This window comes from Panthera leo, chromosome D4, assembly GCF_018350215.1.
Source record: "Panthera leo isolate Ple1 chromosome D4, P.leo_Ple1_pat1.1, whole genome shotgun sequence".
Lineage (NCBI taxonomy): Eukaryota > Metazoa > Chordata > Mammalia > Carnivora > Felidae > Panthera > Panthera leo.
Genome location: NC_056691.1, coordinates 84,866,428 through 84,889,299, shown reverse-complemented (window position 1 = coordinate 84,889,299; position 22,872 = coordinate 84,866,428). Strand labels below are relative to the sequence as shown.

Genomic DNA, 22,872 nt, shown 5'->3' with positions numbered 1-22,872 from the left:
TGGATTGATGCAAGATGATATGGGAGATAGGTCAGATAACAGGAAGCCAGTGAAAGTTCCAGAAAGAAAAAAGAACACGTGCAAGTCTAAAAACCTCAGTGGGACAGCAGGCAACCCAGGACTTTGAAGTTCCAGGCAGAGAATATAAAAGGTGAGCAATTGACCTGAAGTAATACCTGAGCCCCAGGAAGCTCAGGGTCTAATCTCACTTTGATTTGGTGTTCGGGTCCTGCCCCTGTGGACGGCTCTCCTCCGAGACGCCCCGGCTGTTGGTTCTGTTGAACAGGGTGGGTGGAAGGTACCAGGCGCAGAGGAGAACTCAAATACACGGTGAATGCCCATGCTTGTGCTCTACGTGTGAGAAACATCTGCCTTAAGTCTTCATCTTCAAAGGGGTGACACGGCACGGAAGGATATGAAAATGTGTATCCCATCTTCACAGTTAAACCAACAAAAATGTGTGTGGTTTTCGTGTGAAGGAAAAGGAAGTCTAATGATCCCAAGTGAAGCCAGACCCACAGTTCTGCCTGGGCACCCCCTGCTGAGGTGCAAGGTTCTGAGGGCCCTGCTGGACCGGCCAGCCCCAAGCCCTCCTTCAGGGGGACCAAGCCAGGGTGCTCCCCCGGGGCTCATGTGCCCCCAGACGGTCCTGCTTCTGTGGAAGGGAGCTCGGAATCCAGGCCCTATGGTTTACTATTATGGGGGAAGAAGAGAAACAACAGAATCCATCTTTGGTCTTGCCTTCTCATCTCACCTTGATGCAGGACACAGACAGCCCTTCTCATAAGTGAGGAACCTTAAAGAACAGCTTTCAACTCTGAAAACCCGTCCCGTCCCCTCCCCTCCCCTCCCCTCAGCTGCGCCTCCCGCATCAAAGCTATAAACCAGGCAAGCCTGCTGGGCCTCCCGATAGGCAGGATCTCCAGTGCCGGTGGCAAACACCTCAACAGGGAAACTTGGCCTCCCTGATCGGTGCCAGCCTGGACCCCCCGTTCAAGTCCGGCAACAACAGGGCAGGTGACACATGTCATCTACAGCACAAAAACCATCTCATAACTGACCACCGACAGAGGCGGCCTGCGGAGTTTAAGCTGTCAGTTTCGACAACAGGATGCCAGCCCATGAGCCGAGGCTCCGTCCGGGTTGATCAACTGGCGGAGCTGATCCCACATCCCCAGGAAGGCGGGGTCAGGGAGGCCGGACAGAGTGTGGCGGCTCAGGGGCCTCTGACAACGGCTGTGATGGGGGGGTGGGGGGGGGTTGGGCCTGGGCGTGCACGGCCTGAATTCCAGATCCTCGAAGTGCGATTTTCTCTCTCCTTTAGGAAGAGCCATTAACCTTTCCGATGACAGCCCTGGGATCGGAGTGACGGAACGATTTTTGAGGTCAGCAAGGATCTATGTTCTCAAAACCTGACATCGACAAGCAAAAGTTGTGACTGAATCCTGGTGTCCCTGAGAGGAAGACTAAACGCGTGTGACAGACCTTCTGCAATCAAAATGCCCCATTTCCCAGAGTATCTGTCACAGATTGATAACATCCACGCAAAAAGTTAAGTACAATTATGTCTGTCACTAAGAAACATACTTTGGAACCTGTGACTGACAACTCGCTGGGAGCTGACAAATCACCGGAAGATTACCGCAACAACTCAGGGCAGTGACACGCGCCTTATGAGGGAAGCTCAGCCCCGCCTGGCACCTGGGAGAGGCTCCCCAGAGGCCGCACCTCGCAGGCAAAGGCTGCAGGGCAGGACTCAACAGCTGGCAGAGGAGCGTGTGCTCTGTGGCTCCCTCTCCCAGGGGAGGGACAATGCCAGCGGAGGATCGTAGGACGTGCCCACGGCCTGAGGTGGCAGCTTGTCCTTCAGAAACATGACATGTTAGACTCGGGCCGGCGGGAAGGGCAGACAGGAGCTCCTGGAACCACACATTCCACCTTTCCCAGGACAGCCCAAGCCCGGTGTCCACATAAAGCTAGAAATTCTAGCACCTGGGAGTCCAGACTACTTATCTCAGACGAACTTGGAAAGGGACAAAATCCATGCCAAGGCCGGGACACAGACACCAGGTCAGCACTGCAGAGGGCCCTCTGTGCCCTCCATCCCAGGGAGGGTGCCACACGGCCCTCCACAGCTCTCCGAGCCTCCTCCCCAGACACCAGCCCTGGTGAGGGGAAGGGGACAACGGCCACAAATCAGACAATGAGGAAGCACTAAAAGCCACACACACAGAGCAGACCACGGAGACAAACACCCACTGCTCTGCGCCCTCTCCACCTGCCACAGCTCCCTGGAGTCACCTCTGGCAAGGAGTCTGAATCTGAGGGTGGGGATGGGATATACTTTTTTTTTTTTAATTTTTTTTTAACGTTTATTTATTTTTGAGACAGAGAGAGACAGAGCGTGAACAGGGGAGGGTCAGAGAGAGGGAGACACAGAATCTGAAACAGGCTCCAGGCTCTGAGCTATCAGCACAGAGCCCGACACGGGGCTCGAACTCACGGACCGTGAGATCATGACCTGAGACGGAGTCGGCCGCTTAACCGACTGAGCAACCCAGGCGCCCCGGGATATACTTTTTAAATAAGGCTTATGAAGAACCCTGCAGGTCTGAAAAGCCTTGATTTTTTGTCTTCTGGGATTGCCCACGACCCATCCCCACCTGGAAACACTTCTCTGCCTTGTACCCACTGACCATTCAAACACCTGAAGCCAACTGCCAGGTCTCTACTCAGGTCAAAACAGCAGTTCCTCATACTCTAATTCGGTGCTCAATTTGGGTAACTTTCACAAGGAGGTGCGTGGCAATGGACGTGACCCTCCCAACGAACCCGACAGGTGTGAGACGCCACCTCCTGGGACATGCCCCACCGGGCACACCAGGCTGCATTCCACACAACCCCAGTTCGTGCCCAGCCTGGTCGCTGCACACAAATCGCTGCTAAGCCGGGTCTCCTCAGTTTGGTCCTTGTGCAACTGACTTTTTTAACCTGGGGAGGGGGGTGATATGCCATCCGTTTTCACCCATCACCTTTCATCTCCTGGTTCCAGCAGGGTGTTCTAGCTGTAGAGGAGATGCAGAGCATTGATTCTGTCGTTCGGCACATCAGCACTCCCTAATGACTCTGTGTCATCTGCAAATTTGATAAGCGTGCCTCTGATGTCTTTATCAAGCCACTGGTTCTACTGTTCAGCAAGCCAGGGGGCAGCGGTCCACCAGGGGCCCCCACCCAGGACAACACAGAACCGTTCATTTATCCACACTCTGGGGCCGCCGGTGCTCCATCAGTTGTGAACCCACCTGCCTCCCAGAGCTTTTCCAAACCTCGGAGCCGGGGGCAGCAGAACCACATGTAAGAACCCGGGGTGAGAGGGAGCAGCGGGAGCTGCTCTGGTTGAAGCAGGAAGGCGCTTCCCCCTGCCCTAAGGCAGCGGCATGGAAGAGAACCAGAAAAGCCTGGATCCACAGACCGATCGTCTGCTTGTATGTATCAGGCGGACTCGCAGAGCCGTGGCCGCCTCGGAGGACGGATGGGGAGATGGGACTGTGTCTCAGCCCCAAGGCCGGACCACCCTGACCGGGGCGCATGGAATGGACAGGCCAAAGGTGGAGCCGCACAGATGCCCGGAGAGAACATGGGCTCCATGCTCCTGGAAGAGGAGGCAGGTCCTTCTTTGCCTGGAAGTGGTTGGCAAACGTGTGCAGCGATGTATGTGTGTGAGATAAAGGTTTCCTGAATGAGGAAAAAGAGCACTGCCAACACGCCTCATCCTGCCTTTTGCCGTGAACTTTACCAAACACTGTGTCCATTCACTGGATACAACCGAGGGGCTCCCTCGTCTCTGCGGGGGCCTGACCATTCCGAAAGGAAAAGACTATCATTCTCTGCAACAACAGGAAGGAAACAGGCAGGAAGTGCTTGCTCCCGGGGTCAGGAACTGCCTCTGGAAAGAGAGGGCAGTTCTGCCAGGACCATGAGGTCCTCAGGTGATGACCCATCAACTCTGGAAAAGTCCACCAACCGTTCCTTTGGTCTGAAATAAGCTGGGGATAACAGTGCTCCAAAAAGACGGCATGGGATTCTTTGAAACATGAGGGACAACATAAGACATGGGAGGCAGAGCACACATTTTTAGCTTCTGAGGCAAAAGCCTGAGCTCAAGCAGGCAACAGGGTCTTTACCGGCCCCTCCCTCGGTCCCTTCCAGTCCCCTCAGCGAGATTTGCTGGGAAAACCGGCCTGCTGCCCCTTGCTCGGACCGGCCTGCCGGTCCTCCCGGCCACCTCCAGATCTGGTCAGTAGAGGGCGCTGCACCACCGCACACTCTCTCTAGCCTGGCTTTGCCACCTGATCCCTGTGTCCACACAAAGACCGCACTTGGAAGTATTTCTTAAGCTTGGGCTAGTATCAGAAAAGGGCCCAAGAAGTGCTCAGGGACTCAGGAGTTGTCAGGGGCAGGAGGTGGGGGTGGGGTGGGTGGGACTGCAGCACAGGGTCCTAGGCTGTGAGAGAAGCATTTCTTGCAAAACTGAGTACATGCCTAGATCTGTGCAGAGCGCTAGAGATAACAGATCCCGGACATGGTTCCTGCCCTCAAGGAGTTCACAACATGACCACAACCCAAAGTGAAGGCATGATGACCAAGAAGAAGCATTCAGAGAGAAAAGCCCAGCCCAGGCCCAGCCCCAGGGCATTCAGGGAAGGCTTCCTGGCAGAGGAAGCATTTGAGCGGACATCTAAAGCAGGGAATCTAAGACACACCTGTTGCACACAGGCTTCCACATGAGCAAAGGCATAGAAGCCTGAAAAAGGAAGGGAAGACAAGAGTACTATTTTAGCTTAAAGTTTGAAGCTTCGGGATGGGAGAGAGTTCACAGGAGCTGGATTTGGAGGCCTTCACCCCATGGGCCCCATGCAGACCCCAACATGGGAAAACGAGCATCGCCCACAGAGATAAAGCTATCACATTCCTCTGCTGGAGACACGACAGACCCGAAGCCTCCAGGAAAATACTCATCGTTTCATAAATCTTCAGTGGACATTTTGAGTGAATCATCAGCATTTCATTTTTTAAAAGTCAAAGGTACTAGTTAGGGAAACAATACAAAAAGCAAAGACGCCAAAACCGCCCCCGTGCATTAGGAGGCTCCCAGAGATGTGCACGCCACCTAGGAAGTGCTGCCCAGTGCCGGAGGAGAGCTTGGGACAGACGGTGGCTTTTACTGGGAAGCATTAATGTAACATTCGACTATCCTACTGCACAGTGGCAGACTTAACTCAGTCATAGGACAATACATTTTATATGGACTATTCTGACATCTGCTTCATTTGGCAAGTAAAACAAAACTGAGCCAAATTCCTTGGAGCCATTGCAAACCACAACAAGAGTTTCTGTATAAAATATACAAGCCTTGTAAACCCTTCGTTCTGATACAAAGAATCTCCAATTCTACCTGGTTCCCCGTGGCCAGTGTTCCCGGGCCCTCTTGCTTCCATCGCTGGTGACCGTGCTCTCTGGCTGACTGGCAAGCTTCTGTGGGGGGAGCTCTTCGTGCTTTAACTGAGCGAACCAGTGCTCTTTATCCAACAAAAAGTTAGAGCCTGCCCGGAGGTGCTGCCCATATCTAGCCCCTTCCAGACCCCGTGATGTCAATAGGTAGCAGCTGTGACTACTCCCGGGCTATGGGTTTCAGCTGACCTGAGCACAGGTGATGGGCCTGGGCTGTCCCCCAGTGCAGCTGACAGTGACCACAGCCATGCAGGTGCCCTGGGCACTGAGAAAGCGCTGAACTGAACTGAGCTGTGCTGGCCTGGTACTCCTAAACCAGAGACATCCACTGTTCGGTGTACAACTCTGGGAAGCTCACTGGCTATTCCTGTCTCTTCATGCCAGAGGGAGGCTGAAAACTCCTTGCAAAGTTTCAGGCGATTCCGGGTGGTCAAGTTTAAGTATCGCTCAGGGTTTGTGAAACTGTCATGAGGAAAGACCAGATTGGCTTTATGGGGGATGTCCCGAGAGACAGAGTCCTCTGAGCTGCTGGCTCACGCCAGTGGTGTTCTGCCAAGGTCGGGGCGGGCGCTCAGCTAGAGGAGCAGTGCGCGGAGAACCGGTGGCTACACCAGGCTCTCCTCTGCACCTCCTGGAGGGCAGGGTGTGGTCCGTGGGGCCCAGGAGGAGCCCCACAATCTGTTCCCGACAGACGCTGTTCATCTCTATTCACCCATGTGGAAGCTCTTAGATTCCTCATTTGTGCTACATCAATCCCCAAACAGCACTGCCTCGCCAATTCTTACTTGTTTTATTTATTTTTGTAATCCCTTTCTCAAATTTAATCCCTCACGGCCGTTTGTTCCTTGCCCTCAAATAATTCACTACTAGTAAAGCAGAGGGGTTTTTTGTTTGTTTGTTTGTTTTTATTGAACTATGGTTGACTTACAACGTTCTATTAGTTTCAGGTGCACAGCACACGAAATTGACAATTCAATGTGTTAGGCAATCCTCACCACGGTAAGTTTAAGGGCTGAGAGGGAAGAGTTTTTATTTGACAGGATTCTTTTCACCATCTACTTTTTGCTGAAAGCGTAGAGACCATTACTACGTCTATTACAACTGAAATCAGGTACAGAGTGACCAGTTTGCTCACCTAAGCTTCTCTGCAGGATTACTGAAACCAACATGCCCTGAAAACCTTCTCACTGTTCTCTCATACCCAAACTACCCATTTCTTAGTTTGTGGCTCACTGGGAAAAGAAATGATACGAAAATGAACAAAATTACTTACCAACCCTCAAATGAGTTGTTGGCCGAGGCAGAGAAGGAATTCTACCTTCTTACGGCCAGTGTTCCCAACCACGTGGCTATAAATCACGCGTTTGTGTGCAGGTATGAGCTCTTTAGAATAGCAAGCCCATTTAAAGTTGCATATTCTGCTATTTTAGGAGCCTGCAGAATACGTACAAAACAGAATACAGAATGGCCTTTACATTCGTGTAATGCAAACATTTCTAATTGGGTTTTTAAAAATCTCCTCTAACGGTTTATTGCTTCTGCAGTTTTCAGCACACACTAAGTGGAGCTGTTCTGAGACCCGAGACCACGAGACCGTAACGCGCGTAACAGCATAGGATACCATTGACAGGGCCTCACCTGGGAAGGTTGGGGGCCGGGGTGGAAGCAGCAGATGACTGGGAAGGCGTTGTGGGTTGAGATGAGTCATGATTCCTGGGGACTTTGCCCATTCGATACCAGATCCCCATGCTGTTCAGTTCCCTTTAGGAGAAAAGAGAAATCTTCATGGTGTGGTTTACCACAAAGCATTTACCTGAGGAACAAAGTGAACCGATTCATTGAAAAGAATCATAGCCTCAAATACCGGGGAGTCCACTCTTGCCCACAATGATCACTTATGTCACCTCCCTTTGTGCTCCAGATGTCGCAGTTCAGAGCCTAATGTGAAGTCAACTGTCCCAACAAGGCAGGTTTCTCTGACATGCCATCGTTAGCCACCCCGGAGCTGCTTCCCGGTTATACTACGGACATTTTCCTTAGTTCTCAGTCTTCAAAATTCTTTTCATTTTGCCATTTCACTGTAGGTAATTATGTAATGATCCACTTGAAGTCCTTTACCTGGTTAGCATGAGACAGATGGGGCAACAATGGATGAATGGATGCGTGTGCCTGGCTTTTTAACAACGGCGGGGCGGGGGGTGGGGGGGTGTGGAATTAGCCCCACCCCGCTCAAGGACACATCCCAACTTCTGGATAAAGCTCCGACTGCCTGGATGTCACCAGCGGTTGGCCTCCTTCTCGTGGTCAGTTTGGGAGATCTCTTCAAGCCACAAAGCCTGAGGCATGTGCCCCACAGACCACCACAACCAAGAGTGGTCGCAAAAGGGCTTGACAAATGCCACATCAGGTTTCTTGTTCCGTGATCCGCACACCCACTGCAGTCCACCCCCGCAACACCCAGTTAGGAGTGGTTATGAGACTGGTTCGGTCTTTGGAGCCGGAATGGGATTATTTTAGCCACATCCAATTTACAACTTCTCAGCTGCCCCACAGAACTGCATCTCGTCAAACCATGAGGACAGACTTCTGCAGTGGATACTTCTAGCACCTCCTCACCACACTATAGGAACTCTTCTAAACCACAAACAGGTCTTATTAGATGGATGATTCCCATCAGCTATGCTGATTTCATCACATCTTGGCAATGGCCTTGGAGGAGCTGTTGTCAGGCTGAGGTGTGTTTCCCCCAGCCGACAACCTCAAACTCTTGCAAAGTAATATATGTGCTCATTTTTAAGAACAAGGGGACTCAGAGTTCTAGACACCGTTCTCCTTCTTTCCTTAACAATAACACTGGGGGCACCTGGCTGGCTCAATTGGTGCAGCATGTGACTCTTGTCTTGATCTTGGGGTTGTAAGTTCAAGCCCCACGTTGAGTACAGAGATTACGTAAAAATAAATATTTTAAAAAACAACGCGGGAATTGTCATCTTATGGAAAAGAATTTTTGCTCCAAGATGATACCAAATATGCTAATTTAGCAATCTTTTCAAAATGATATAAAAGAAAGAAGACTCTAGTTTTGATTATCAAGATACATATGGTAACAATCTATTCTTTAGAATTAAACTGGTTAAAAATGGAGTCTTTTAAAGTACTATAGCTTGTAATTTAAAATACACATAGTAACTGAAATTAGACTTTAAAAGTTCATTATTGGGGCATCTGGCTGGCTCAGTCGGTTGAGCATCTGACTTCGGTTTGGGTCATGATCTCACGGTTCGTGGGTTCAAGCCCCCACATGGGGCTCTGTGCTGACAGCTCAGAGCCTGGAGTCTGATTCGGATTCTGTATCTCCCACCCTCCCCCACTCGTGCTCTCAGAAATGAATAAATATTAAAAAAAAAAAAAGTTCATTATTAAATGACTTTTTATTTGTATGTAAATATCTGCTCCTAAAATACCTAAAGTATGGTCATTCTCTTAACTATTTCCTCCTCCTGTAATCCTGTTTATATAATTAGTTTAAACCATGTTGCAAAACAGGACTTTTCAGTGTGTAGGAAGAGGATGATCATAGAATCCTTCTTAGGGACCACAAAGTCCTGAATCAGGGCATTCAGATTCCACAGCCGAGAGTCTAATTGTGCACCAAGATGAAAATCAGGTGTTCCTGAGACACTTGCTCCCCAGGTGCTCCATGCAAACACCACATTCCCAGCCACTGCCCATGGGATTGCTCCGCGGAGAAAGGCTTGGCTTGTAGAGTGAAGACCTGGGCTCAAGTGAACAAGAAGCAAAACAGAGCACAACCCGGATATAGAGGTCACTGCAAAAGCCAAGTAGGAGAGTGCACCCATGGGGGCCCATGGGGACGGGCATGGTACCTGTGAAGTTGGACAGGGAGAGAGGCCCGTGGCCGGGGGCACCAAAAATGATCTATGGGACTCACTGGTTGGAGAGACCTGAATTTCACTTGACTGAATATAATGAACACCTGTCATCTTTTGGGCATCCAGCATCCATTCGTCCCTCTTTCTGACTCTTTGCTTTCCCTCCATATCTGGGGGGCAGCTGTCTCCTCAGTCGTAGCCCCTGGGTTCCAACAGAGCCAATCCTGCCTCCGGTTCAGGCCTGGTTTCTCAGAGAATGACATTTTCCAGGGAGCAGTGATGAGTTCAGGGTGCACATGACCCCAGTGAGATCAATCAGGACCTCTGAGACTGAATTCTAGAACTTGTTTGAATGATCAAGAACACAGACTTGCTCTCTGCCTCAGAATTTGAACCTGGAGGATGAGTAGGCGGAGCTCCCACACCACCATGAGTCCACTGGGGAAGAGCCTGTGGAAGAGAGGTATCTACCCCAAGGAATCTGGGAAAGGAGGTAAACACGGCAGAAACCAGGTCCTAGGGATGTCCTCTAAGCACCTACTTCCAGCCACACCTGAAGCCATCCTGCCCTCTGATCTCTGCTGTTACGTCGGCCAACGAATTCTTCCTTTTGCTTAAGCCAGCCTGGGTTGGGTTTCTTGTCACTTACAATCTAGAGCCCAGAGTGAAATCCTGAGATTCTTTGTACTTAGTATTTATAAAACAGCTACAGAGCTGGGCCCACGTCTGGTACTGAGGTACCGGGTGAATAGGACACAGTGGGTCAAGCCCTCAGTAGTCCTCTGCTTATCAGGGAGGATGAGCATCAGACTAAAGAACTGCACAAGGAATTATCATGTAGTCATGCAATATTCATGTTTCTTCTCGACTCTAAACTCTCCGATGGCTCTCCATTGCTCTGGGAATAAAATCCAAACTTCCGCCACGATTGTGCGAGGTCCTGCTAACCGCCCACTCCAAACCCCGGCTCATCCTCGCTTGCCCGTGCCGGCCACACTGGGCTGCTTTCTGCTCCTCAACATGCCACACCCATTCCCACCTTTACACTCGCTCTTCTCCTGGGCCTAGAAGGCTCTGCCTTCAAGTCTCTGCAGAGCTGCTTTCTTCTTGACATTTACATCTCTGTCAAATGTCACCCTCCTGACACCCTCGCTGAAGTAGCCTCCGTTCATTGCTGTTTCATTTTCGCCATTAACTGAAATGGTCTCGTTTATTTCTTGTTTGCTGCTTGTCTCCCCTTTTAGAAGACCAGCTCCATGAGAGCAGGTCTTTGCTTGCTCCCTCAGCACCACAGCCGGGGTCTTTGGCCCTGAGGGACAAAACGGGTGCTCCTTAAACTCTGGTGGGGCGAATACACAATGTAGAGGGTTGAGGCCAAGTGGTCAAAAAGGAGCGAATATCTGGGCTTTCAGGTATGTGGAAAGGCCCCCGAGAAGCCTGAAGGACGAACACACAGGAAGACAAGGGAAGGAAAGTCCCTTAGATGGAGCAGGCAGTGTGAGCAGAGGCACAGAGAGAGGTCAAGGGCTCTGCGTCTGGACTGGCAGCAGTGTAAGCAGGAAGGGCAGCAATGAGAGCTCAGGCTAGAGAGGCAGGTGGCCGAGAGCCCCGCGGGTCACACACCGTCTCGGGACCTGAGCCCTGGGAGTGACCTGAGCACTCCTGGCAGAGAGAAGAGAGGAGATCAGCGTTCCTGAGACTTACCCAATAAATGTGTACTGAGGGGGGGCCTGCTTCGTCCGGCCCATGATCCGAATGTCACAAATCGCAGCTTCAGTTGAATCCCGTGGGATAAATTTAATGCACAGCCTCTTTTTTCTAAAAGCCACTTCCTCTGAAGAAAAGGACAAGAAAAGGTATGAGTCTACCAGAGACGCCAACATCTCTATTCTGAACGCCGTGTCTCCTGTCACGCTCCCTTCTTGGCAGCAAAAGCGACCGGTCATCCCAGCCACTGGGCTGCGCCCCTCTTGCCCTCCACAGGCTGGGACTGCAGGGTGGGCACCAGGAGCCCTGCCCTGCATTCGGGACCTGACCCCAGACACCCCTGCCGGGAAGGGCTTCCCGGGGTGCACACACCTCTGCAAGGAGAAGCAGCTTGGAATAAACCCGTGGAGCTGGCTTCACAGCCACATAACTGCCACAACCATCATCTGCTCACTGCTCAAGCCATCAGGCACATACCCACGGACACCCTGAGTATTAATGCTTTTTGCCACCGGGGCTTTTCTTCTTTCTTTTTATTATGGAAAATTTCAAACATTCCCCAAAGTAGGGAGAACAACAGAATGAATGAATCCACCTGTTCTCATCATCCAGTTTCAACACTGTCAACAATGGACAAGCTGCTGTCACCTCTTTCTTTCCCCCATTCCCTGGTAGTTTTGCTGGAGGATTTAAAATGAATCCCCGCCCCGTGTCATATCGCCCATCAATATCTTAGTAGGCATCCAAAGCAAATGATCAGTTTTCATATGACCCGCGTGCCATTATCATGGCTAACAAAACGAACAATGACTCCTAACTATTACGAACAGACAGTCTATATTTAAGTTTTCTTTATTATTCTCAAAAAATATCATTTAACTATTGCTTTCCCTGGATCAAGATCCAAACAATGTCTATGCACCAGCTCTGGTTGTTAAGACTCTTAGGTTCCTTTTATTCTGTAACAACCTCTCCACCCTCTCCTCTTCCTCAGGGCACTGATAAGTTGGGAAGACTGGGTCATTCTCCTGTATTTCCTGTAAGGTGGCAGTGAGAGTGGAAGGCTTGATTAGATTCAGGTTAGATTTTGTTTGTTTGGTTGTTTTTTTAGGTAGGAATGCTTCACAAGTGGTGCATATATGTCCAACAGTGTCCTATCATGAGGTATGGCATCCGGCTGTGCCACCCTAGGTTCCCATGGAGTTGGCCCGGAACTTGGGTTATAAAGTCCCCAACAACCTTTCTTCGAGCAGTGTTTTCATCCACTGAGGACTGTTACCTAAATCCATAATCTCATTAAAGTTTTCAAAATGACCGTTTTCTAATTCTGGGATTCCTTCTGCATTTATTAGCTGGAATTCTTCTACATAAAAAATAACTTTTCTTTGTCAACTACTTGGTCTCCCTGAAAAAGGCGTGGTACAGGAAAGGAAAGAAAAACACATGATTCTTTGCTCTTACCTATTAAATCTTAGAGCAATGAGTTGGTGATGTAGCAACCTCCAGTGGTGACCAACCAGGTGTTTTTTGGTTTGTTCATTTGTGGGTTTTATTCTTTTAAGTTTTATTTATTTATTTTGAGAGAGATAGAGAGAGCCAGCTGGGGAGGGGCAGAGAGACAGGGAGAGAGAGAATCTCAAGCAGGCTCTGTGCTGTCAGCACACAGCCTGACTCGGGGCTCAAAGTCATGAACCATGAGATCATGACCTGAGCTGGAACCAAGAGCTGGATGCTTAACCGACTAGGCTACCCAGTCACCCCCATTTGTGGTTTTAAAAAAGAATTTCAATCCATTGCAGCCACTCAATACATGAGTCTGATGTATCTGGGTTGAAGTCCCAATTCCGCCATCAGCTCTATGATCTTAGGCGAATGACTTAATTTCTCTGAGCCTGGGTTTCATTATCTGCAAAAGGGAGTTAATGGAACCCCACCCCAAAGGGACACTGGGTGGATGAAATGTGATATCACATCATATGCTTCACTTAGCCAAGTGCGTGGCACATAGTAAGTGCTCGATAAAGCACAGCCATGAATGTTCTTATTGTCATTATTACCAGTAAACCTCTAGCACACAATTTATGTCAGTGTATGGCCTTGACTTTCAGGACCTTTCAGTTCTGGGGCAGAAAGTACGCACTTTCAAATCAGACAACAGAACGGGGAGGGAAGGGCAGTCCCGCCGCTGGTCTTGGCTTGACCGAGGGGGGATCGCCATCAGTGGTGGTGCCTTGTAGACTTGGGAGTGGGGAGGGGAGGAAACTCAGGAACTTGGTGGGTTCTTTTCCCGGGGAAGGGAACTGAGGGCTAGATCCTATCTATGAGGTAGGAGTAGTAACGTCCTCAATCCAGACCCCAGACATTGTACCTCACAAGGCAGGGACGGTTACCCCGGGCGGGAAAACACCCGTAGCGACCCTGCCCCTTCAGAAACTATTAGCCGGTAAGATGGGACCTTTGAATGCGTGAAGAAGGTGAGACCTTTCCTCCAATAAACGAAAAGGCCGGCATATTACTTGCCTTTGCCACCCTGCTCTTTGCTCCATTCCTCCATCTACAGCAACTCGGGGTAAGAGACGGAGCCACTAATTACACACGCTTAAACAGGCCTGATTCTAAGTAAACACATTATACAGAGTCAATAGAAATGTGTTCAGTCATGCTAATGAACACAGAGGAAGGATACAGCACTTTACTAAAACAAACAGTCTTCCAGTTTTTAAGTACTGTGTGGATAGCAACAAACTATTTTAAATTTATTACAAGAGTCTCATATCTTTTTTTTGTTTTTTGGCTGACTTCATAAAATCGGGGCCTTAAAGGCGCTGCAAACTGCACAGAGCTGACCACAGGTCTTTCCGGTCGGTCTGGGCTCACCTGGCCCCTGGGAAGAGGCTCTAGGAAACGACATCTAACCCGAAATGAAGAGGCTACCCTAAGCCCACCCCCTCTCCGTGTGTGGTAAGACACTTGTTGGTGATGCGAGGACCTGCCCTCAGGATGTCCACGGGCAGCCAAGTGACAGACCCCCAGTCACGGGGAAGAGGCTTCCCACCCAGATCACGGGGGCTGCACCGCAGCCAGACCACAGGCCCAGACAGGACGCGGCCCTGGGCCTCCTCACTTAACTGGTTCAACAAATCAGGAGGAAAATGCAGAATGGGAAATCCCTCGTGGCTCTCCAGGGTATCGATATAAAGACATCACAAGTCAATTAGTTGTCAAAAACGAACACCAAGGCAAATTTTGAAACTAAGAAAAACACGGGGGAAAAGTGGGAAATGAATACAAGTCCACAAGGCAATTTTAGTTCCTAAACAGACGAGTCACATAAGAATAAGCAAAAGCAGCAAGCAAACACGTGTGAAAATGTTCAGGTCTTGCTAATAAATGATGACGAGAAAATTAAATAAAATTAGAATAGTAAAACTGAATAAAAATTTAAAGCCTACGCCGACAGGCCTCTGGAAAACAGGAACAAGCCTGTATCATTAGTGGCACCGTGAACTGGTATTTCTGGAAGTTAATTTGGCAACAGAGAGCACTAAAGCTTATCTTTATGAAGCCCATCCTCCGAGCAAGGTGCTGTGTATGGTACGTGCCTTAGGTGATTCGACGATGAATTAAACATGAATCTCACCCTCAGAGAAAAAGGTTAGTAGCAAAGACGCGCAGAAGACATAGACGGGGCTAAAATGCAAGCTAAAAACATTATGAGGTATCTAATATTCCCCCCTCCGTTTTACAGATGAGGAAACTGAGGCCCAGAAGGGTGAAGTCATGTGCTTGGGGTGCTAAAGCCATAAGTGGCAGAGCCAGACCCTGTATGAGTGAGTCTGACCCCGGAGCCCACGTGCTTCCCCCACGCCAAGCCGCAGCGTGTCCTGACAGAGAACAGGGGGCCACTGAGAGGCAAACCCGATCGCTTCCTTTGGCTTCCGACCGCTGCACCGCAGTGCTTACGTTGCTCCCTCCCTCCACTAAACATGTGCTGTGCCGGCTGTGATGAAAAGGGGAAAGGAGGCAGCTGGCCCCTGCTCTCTGACGGATGACAGTTCCGTCTGGTTACGTTGTGACGCAAGACCTTGTTTTCAGGGCCAGGTCACCCACCAGACGGAGCTCCTGGAGGGAGGGGCCAGTATCTTAGTCAGTCACCTTCTCTCGCAAAGCCTGTGGTGCCTACGGAGGCGTTCATCAATCTCCGCTGACCGTGGAGGAGAGCGAACTTACTGGAAACTGGTACCTTGGGGTCAGAGACGGTTTCACGCAGGGGGCAGAATTAAAGCTCGCCCTTGAAAGATAAGGGGTGTGGACGCTCAGAATTGAGGGAAAGGGCATTTCAGACAAGGAAAACAATACAGCAAATAAGTAGAGTCAGGAAGGAAACAGGAGTGAAGAGTGTACAGTGAGTACCTCAGTGTGGGTCAAGTATAGAGTGCTTGAAGAGAAGGAAAATGTTTGTAGAAGAAGGCTGGAGCAGACCAGAGCGGACCTAAGACCCTGCAGCCTCAAGTACTCGGAAACTCATCACAAGAAAATCATTCAAAATCTTACCCATACCCAAACTGATCTATAGATTCAACACCACTCCTATCAAAACCTAGCTAGCTTCTTTGCAGACACGGACTAATCCTAAAATTCATGGAAATTCAAAGGACCCAGCATAGCCAAAATAATCCTGAAAAAGAAGAATGAAGTTGGGAGACTCATACTTCCTGGTTGCAAAACTTGCCACAAAGCTACGGTAATCAAGACTGTGTGCTATTGGCATGAGGAAAGACATACAGATCAATGGAAGAGAACTCAAGAGTCCGGAAACAAACTCACATTTATGGTCAAATGATCTTCAACAAGGATGCTGAGACAAGTCAGCGGGGGCAAGAATAGTCTTTTCAACACATTGTGCTAGAACATGACATCCACATGTGAAAGAATAAAGTTAGACCCCTATCTCACACCATACACAGAAGTTAACTCAAAATAGATCAAAGGCATAAATGTAAGAGCTGAAACAATAAACCCTCAGAAAAAAACACGGGCATAAATCTTGGTAATCTTGAGTTAAGCAATGCTTTCTTAGGTATGACACCAAAAACATAAGCAACAAAGGAAAAAAAGTAAATGAACCGAGCTCCGCCAAAATAAAAAGCTTGTGCATTTCAAAGGATGTCAAGAAAGTGAAAAGAAAACCCAAAGAAAGAAAATTTTGCAAACCATATAACTGATAAAGGACTTATATCTGGAATATCTGAAAATATTCTTACAACTCAACAATAAAAAGACAACCCAATTTAAAATGCCAAAGGATCAGAAGAGACATTTCTCCAGAGAAGATATACAAATGGCCAGCAAGCGCGTGAAAAGCTGTTCAATACCGTTAACCATCAGGAAATGGAAATCAAAACCACATGGAGAGACCATTCCACACCCACCAAGATGGCCAGAATGATAATAACAAGTGCTGGTGAAGATGTGGAGAAACTGGAACCCTTAAACACTGTTGGTGGGAATGCAAAATCGTGCTGCTCCCCTGGGTCCTCAAAAAGTTAAATACAGAGTTACCATATGACGCTGGAAATCCCACTCCTAGGTATGCACCCAAGAGCAAGAAAAACATAGTCCACACCACACAACAACTTGTAATGAATGCCCACAGCAGCATCAATCCTAATAGCCAAAAGTGCAAATGTCCACCAACTGAATGGAGAAGCAAAATGTGGGACCTTTGGATAACGAGATATTATCCGGCAATAAAAAGGCATAAAGTACTGACACACGCTACAACGTGGACCTTGAAAAGGTTATGCTTAGTGAAAAAAGTCAATCACAAAAGACCACATGTTGGCGGATCCCGTTTACATGAAATGTCCAGAATAGGCAAGTCTGTACAGAAAGTAGGTTAGTGGTTGCCCAGGGCTGGGAAGGGGTGGCAAGGTGAGGGCTGGAGAGAAATGGAGAGTGACTGCTAATGAGTAGAGGGTTCTCTTGATGATGAAATGTTTCCAAATTAATTGTGGTAATAGTTGCACAACTCTGTGACTATCCTAAAAACCACTGAAATGGATACGTCAAACGGGTGAATTATATGGTAGGTGAATTATATCTCAATAGAACCGTTACCAGAAAACCCTGATGCATAAATATATGAAACCCTTCTGTAAAAGGCACTTAACCACATGCTGTTACAGGGCGGCTCTGTGGCTAACAGTATGGCTGGAGTCTGACTTGTGTGTGTCTTCCAGTTACCCCCCACTTGAATCTTGGATAAGTTCTTCAAACCCTCAGTAGTTCCTGTGCCTCATTTTTCTCATATGCGATGGGTTTAATAATGCTCATCTCTAAATAGGGGTCTTTTGAAGATTCAGTGAAGTCAGGAACCATTTATCACAGGGGTTAGCATCTGTTAGGTTACAACATGTCCGCTCTCGTGATTATTAGCTAATACGTATATAACAAGTAAAAACAAAATGGCCAAAAGTGAGAGGACGATTAAGAAAATAAAAATATGCTGTACAATGGGATATCCTTGTTTCATTAAAATAATGGCCACGGGTGGCGGGGTGGGGGGGTGCCTGGGTGGCTCAGATGTGGGTTGAGCGGCTGACTCTCGATTTCGGCTCAGATCGTGATCCCAGGATTGAGCCCCGTGGCGGGCTCCATACTGAGTGTGGAGCCTGCTTAAGATTCTCTCTCTCCCTCCCTTCCTCTCTCACTCTCTCTGTCCTTCTGCCACTCTCCCCCGCTATGTGCTCTCTCTCTACAATAAAGAAATTAAAAAAAAAAATGGCTATGTGGCGTCTGTGTAGATATGCAAAGTCTGGTCTATATGAAATGCGAGCAAGAAAACAGCAAAAAAATTGTGGGCCCCAAATGGGACTAACTATGGAAAAATAAAGCATGTATGACAAAGAATGAGATCCAGAATTTCATAAGTGAATCATATGTAATAAAGAAAGGATTCTTTGTTTTCCATTTGCTGCTTCGCTGTTGGGGACATCCTAAAGTTGGGATCAGTAGTTAAAAATAAAACAAGTTAAGTTGTATCAAAATGGGGAGGCTCAAATATCCAGAGGTTTTCCAGCATGATTTAATAACTGACGTGCCTGACAAGAACCTCAAAGCACTCCAGGATCCTGAAGAAGCTTCTATTTGGTCGGGGACGCGCTTCTGCTCGCTGCGGCTCAGGGGTCAGAGTATTCGCTCACACTTGAACCCCGTGTCCTCTAGCGCAGGCTTTCTGGTTCTGACTTTTCTCGTGTGCTCCAAGAGCCAAAAATAAGGACATTATTGCACCTGTGTTCCCTGGGCGTCTTTGATTTTTTTCCTGATGCTTCTGGGTCTTGCGCCAAGGTTGGCTTCCGTTAACGCCAGAGGATGGACTAACCACGAACCACGAGCAGTTTCACCGTTGTGTTCCTGAGGGGGCCGATTCAGCAGGGAGCCCGTTGTAAGAGAAAAGGACATTCTGCTCATTTACACGCTGCTCCCCAGAACACCACAAACTCCTTGGAGAACCAAGTCAGACACGCATCAGAAGCAGCAAGGTTTATTCACGGGCATGCAGCAAGGCCTCCTAAAATGTTCCCAAAGAAAAATGCCCATGCAAAACCTCTAAAAATACACCTGCAGGAAGAAAAGTCCCGTTGTAATGAGTGGTGCTAAAGGGAGACTCACGTGTGTCCACCGTCTCCTGAATCGGGATGAAGCCCACAGGCAGAGTGTCCTTGATGTCAATGAGCTTCATATCCACTAACACGTTCCCTAAATGACTCTTGGGAAGAAAGAAAAGAGATACAGACTATTAATCTGAACACCCCTGTGGTGGGTTTGCCATTTTGGCTTCGAGATGCATATTTAACACAATGACTGGTGCAGCTTTACGACAGCAGGTTAATTAGAGTAGGTGCCACTTAATGTTCCCCAGCGGTTACACGGGGACGCGTGTGGCCCCCGGGAAGGAGTTTCATCTGCGGCACCTCAAAGCCACTCACTCAGCCACGGCTTTGGTTAGTTGGCTAGACAGCAACCCGGGAGACGCTCGACACATAACCCAGCAGAGGGCAGCTGTGCTCACGCGTCCTGGGACCAGGCTGCCACTCAGCCTGGAGCCTCAGCTCTCGGGGGGGCCAGCGGGTTTTAGAAAGAGCACGTTCCCGGGGCAGTCACCACAGCAGGAGAGAGCTGCATCGGAGCCTAACGGAGAACCAGTCACACTCCTGCGCGATGGCCGGTCTGCATATTGACACGTTTTGGCTGCTAGATGTATTCCGTAAAATCCCAAGAATCATAAACTGATACCGAGTGAAAAGCCCTGCTGCCTCAGTATTACACATCTCCTAAAATGACATGCCCAAGGGCCTCTTAAAGTTTCTGTTCAGTGGCAGTACATGGTGGTCCACAGTGCGCAGTTTCCGTAACCAGTGCAAAAATACCTCCTGCAGACAGCACATCCCATTCTGGAACTGCAAGAGGGGGCCGTCTGCAAACATACTGGTGCCTGCAGCCCGCACTTCGGGTGGAAACGCTCAGTGCCAACAAGACCTCAGAAAACCAGTCAGGGGATTCTTACCATCTAAACTCTACGCTACGTTCTCTCTTGGTCACTCTCTATTTTCCCTCGTATCAATTTGTCATGGCATCTTTGTGAGGTTAGTCGTTTAACGTCTGTCTCACCACTGGGGTTCAAGAACCACGAGGACCCAAACCATCTGTCATTACTCTAAACCGAAGCTTAGCACGGTTCTTGGCACACAGCAGGTGCTCAACAATGATCTGAACAATTTAACGTTTGGGGGGCACATTTCAACGGAGTGGGCCAGAGTCAGCAACGAGATTGGATCTGCTTGGATGACAAATCAAAACTGTATCAGCGGGGCGCCTGGGTGGCTCAGTCGGTTAAGCGGCCGACTTAGGCTCAGGTCATGATCTCGCGGTCCGTGAGTTCGAGCCCCGCGTCGGGCTCTGTGCTGACAGCTCAGAGCCTGGAGCCTGTTTCCGATTCTGTGTCTCCCTCTCTCTGACCCTCCCCCGTTCATGCTCTGTCTCTCTCTGTCTCAAAAATAAATAAACGTTAAAAAAAATTAAAAAAAAACTATCAGCAAAAACAAAAGTAACAATAAAAATAAACATAAAAATGAAAGTATATTTGATAAACCCATCATACCCCAAAAGTGCACAAATGAAATACTTTCTCCAGATTTAATTATGAAGGTCGGCATGTCAAGTGCAAACTGTGACCAGTGCTTTCATGGCCCTGTTGTCGCAAAACCGTTTCTTTCTCCCTGAACGATCGTGTTTGAGGACTATTTTATATTATTACATTTCAGGTAGCTGGGTCTCAGGGAAACAATGCCCAGTGCAGTGCAGCAAGTGGAAAGGGGAGCCTTACTAATGCAGAATAAATCTCTGACCGTGTAGAAAAGGTTTGAACCGTTAACCTAACTCGAAAACATCAGCTGCTTTCAGAATTGCCTGATCTAATCTATCATAATTTTTTTTCCCCTGGCAGTTGCTTTTCCGTGTCATCACTGCTTTCTGCATTGAGAAATTAACAACTGGCTGTGTTTTCCTGCCCCGTAGATGGATGGGCATTCATCAATATCCTTCTCAAATGTCTTTTACTTGACAAGTTGGGTTTCACAGAAGTCAACTGCAAACCACTTAGCGACCTCACCCTCCACACTCTACAAATGTCCCTGATCATAAAACCAGAACATCAGTGGTGTGGCCATTAAAAAAAGCATCAAAAACCCTCCCATGCATACAAAACGGGAGGCTGCACTGTCAAAGCTGCCCGCAGCCCAAGTGTGGTCCCTCCGTGCACGGGGCTGCTGCTGTACTGGGTTTAATACAGTAGGTCTGCGACACCATTAATTTTGCTTGTTCCTCTCCCCTCCCCCATCCCGTGCTCTCTTTCATTTCCTCCTCATAAATATGAAGAACGTATTCCCAATCCTTGTTGAGCAAATGATTCATGCCAAAAGCCCAATATGCACTGACTCAGGGTATTTATATTGTCTCTGGTAGCCAGTATTTGCTAGTATACTGTAATTATTTTTGACAACCTTGCATTTAAGGTAGCCACAGATAACCAACTTAATATTCAAATGTTCATAAATCCTTCTGTTTAATATCCTCCCTACCTAATCTATGTACATTATTATTACAGGTAATGCAGAAAGTACAGGGCATGAAAAGTGCAATTAATCTCGATCCTTCCCCAGGAAGCAATGTCACTCCAAAGCCAGGTTTCTGTATTAATAGCGTTATTGGGGGAAAGGAATTTAGGTTCCAAAGGAGTGTCCCAAAACTCCTACATTGGGAGTCTCGAGCCGCCTAATTAAGAATCTGTCCAGTCTTGAGATCCCACATCCCTCCTCTACAGTTGTAAAAAATGACACTATGCAAAGTCCTGGTGGTGACAGCACAACCAGGACAGACTGGCTGTATGGGATTAAAACACGCCCCACTCCTCCTGTGCTCCTGAGCTGGCAAGTGGGTCCCTGCCAACCCCCCCTCGTCTGGATCCCTTTGGATCTCACTCCCGGACTCAGTCATTCTTCCTCGGAAAAGAAAATGCACCGATTTCCTATACTCCTTCAGAGGGGAAGCGAGATTTCTCCCCCAGCCTTTTGCTAACACCCTACCCCCCCACGCCTGGCCCTCCTGGAGTGAGGCCTGCAAGGCAGGCACTCAGTAAGATCTCTTTGATGTTCAACAAAGGCTGATAAACTCGATGCATCTTCTATAATATGTAATACACTTACCCGGGACACCCAAAATTAACAAGCGTTGGTGACTTCTGTCATTTTTTGACTTGTCACCATCCCCAGCTCCAAGGGATCCAGGACTCTTCTGGCCTAGACTACAACACCCCACAGCCTTCAGGGCAAATGCAAAAACAAACAAAGAATCAAACAAAATAACTCTAGAAATCAAAAACTATCAAAGACATCGTAGCTGTCCTCTGAGGCTACGGTTTGGAGCTGCAGCCTCTTCGGTCAGGAGAAGAGGCTGAGCAGAGATCAGTGATGAGCCGAGAGACCAGGCCACAGTGAGTTGTTCAACTCCTCGGGGAGTTCGTCCATCCCGCCCTAAGTGGCAGTGAATGAGCTGACCTGCGGAAAGTGGCAGCCAGCAGACAGGACGGAGGTGACAAAAGCTAGAAATATCAATCATTTCAAAAGCGGGTTTAGGTCAACTTCAGGGACAAAGGGGGCGGGAGAGTGTACCGAGTGTGGACACAGATGCAGGGAGGAGGAATGGGGCCACGCACCCCTAACTGCACGAGCCCACGTCCGTCCGGAAAGGCAACCCAGCCTCCAGTGTCTCCCAGGGCGGCACCCAGGGACCTGCTCAGACTCCTTACAGCCTTAGCTGCCATCTTCCCACATGCATGAGAAGGACTTCAGTGTTTAGTGCCGGGACTGTCCCTGCCCCATTAGGAACCCTGTCCTTTACAACCAGCATATGTTATTCTCGTAATTAGGGGGAAAAAATTAAAGCAATGACTTCTGCCGCACTCCTGGATACATGAGGAAATGATTTTCCTAACAAAGACTTATCAATAAATAACAGGACGGCCGGTGGGAGAGTGTGCAAGCCACAGAACCACGTGACTGTCTACGTCCAGACATCACTGAGGGACACCCGAGGACCCAGGGATGGGACCACAGTCCGTGTGGTATGTGATGGGGAGAAAGACCGACTGTTCCCCTTTCCCACTTCCGAATGAGGATGTTTGAAAAAAATCGTTTTTCTT

At 48.7% G+C, this 22,872-nt stretch overlaps 1 protein-coding gene and 1 long non-coding RNA gene across 12 annotated transcripts in view; one reads left to right on the top strand and one right to left on the bottom strand.

The window, feature by feature from the left end:
* Positions 1 to 22,872, bottom strand: part of MVB12B (multivesicular body subunit 12B) — a 196,799-nt gene that overhangs the window by 104,241 nt on the left and 69,686 nt on the right. For all 11 annotated transcript variants that reach the window (XR_006196141.1, XM_042914051.1, XM_042914045.1 and 8 more), the window contains exons 4-6: positions 18,786 to 18,882; positions 11,109 to 11,238; positions 7,150 to 7,272 (exon numbers count right to left, since the gene is read on the bottom strand). Coding sequence is in view for 10 of the 11 variants with exons in the window: in XM_042914051.1 (XP_042769985.1) it covers positions 7,150 to 7,272; positions 11,109 to 11,238; positions 18,786 to 18,882 (350 nt within the window). In the remaining variant the exon portion in view is untranslated. The remainder of the gene's footprint in view (positions 1 to 7,149; positions 7,273 to 11,108; positions 11,239 to 18,785; positions 18,883 to 22,872) is intronic.
* On the top strand, positions 9,539 to 21,063 carry LOC122205571. The gene is made up of 2 exons (XR_006196142.1): positions 9,539 to 9,897; positions 20,620 to 21,063. It is a non-coding gene; the product is annotated as an uncharacterized LOC122205571 (long non-coding RNA).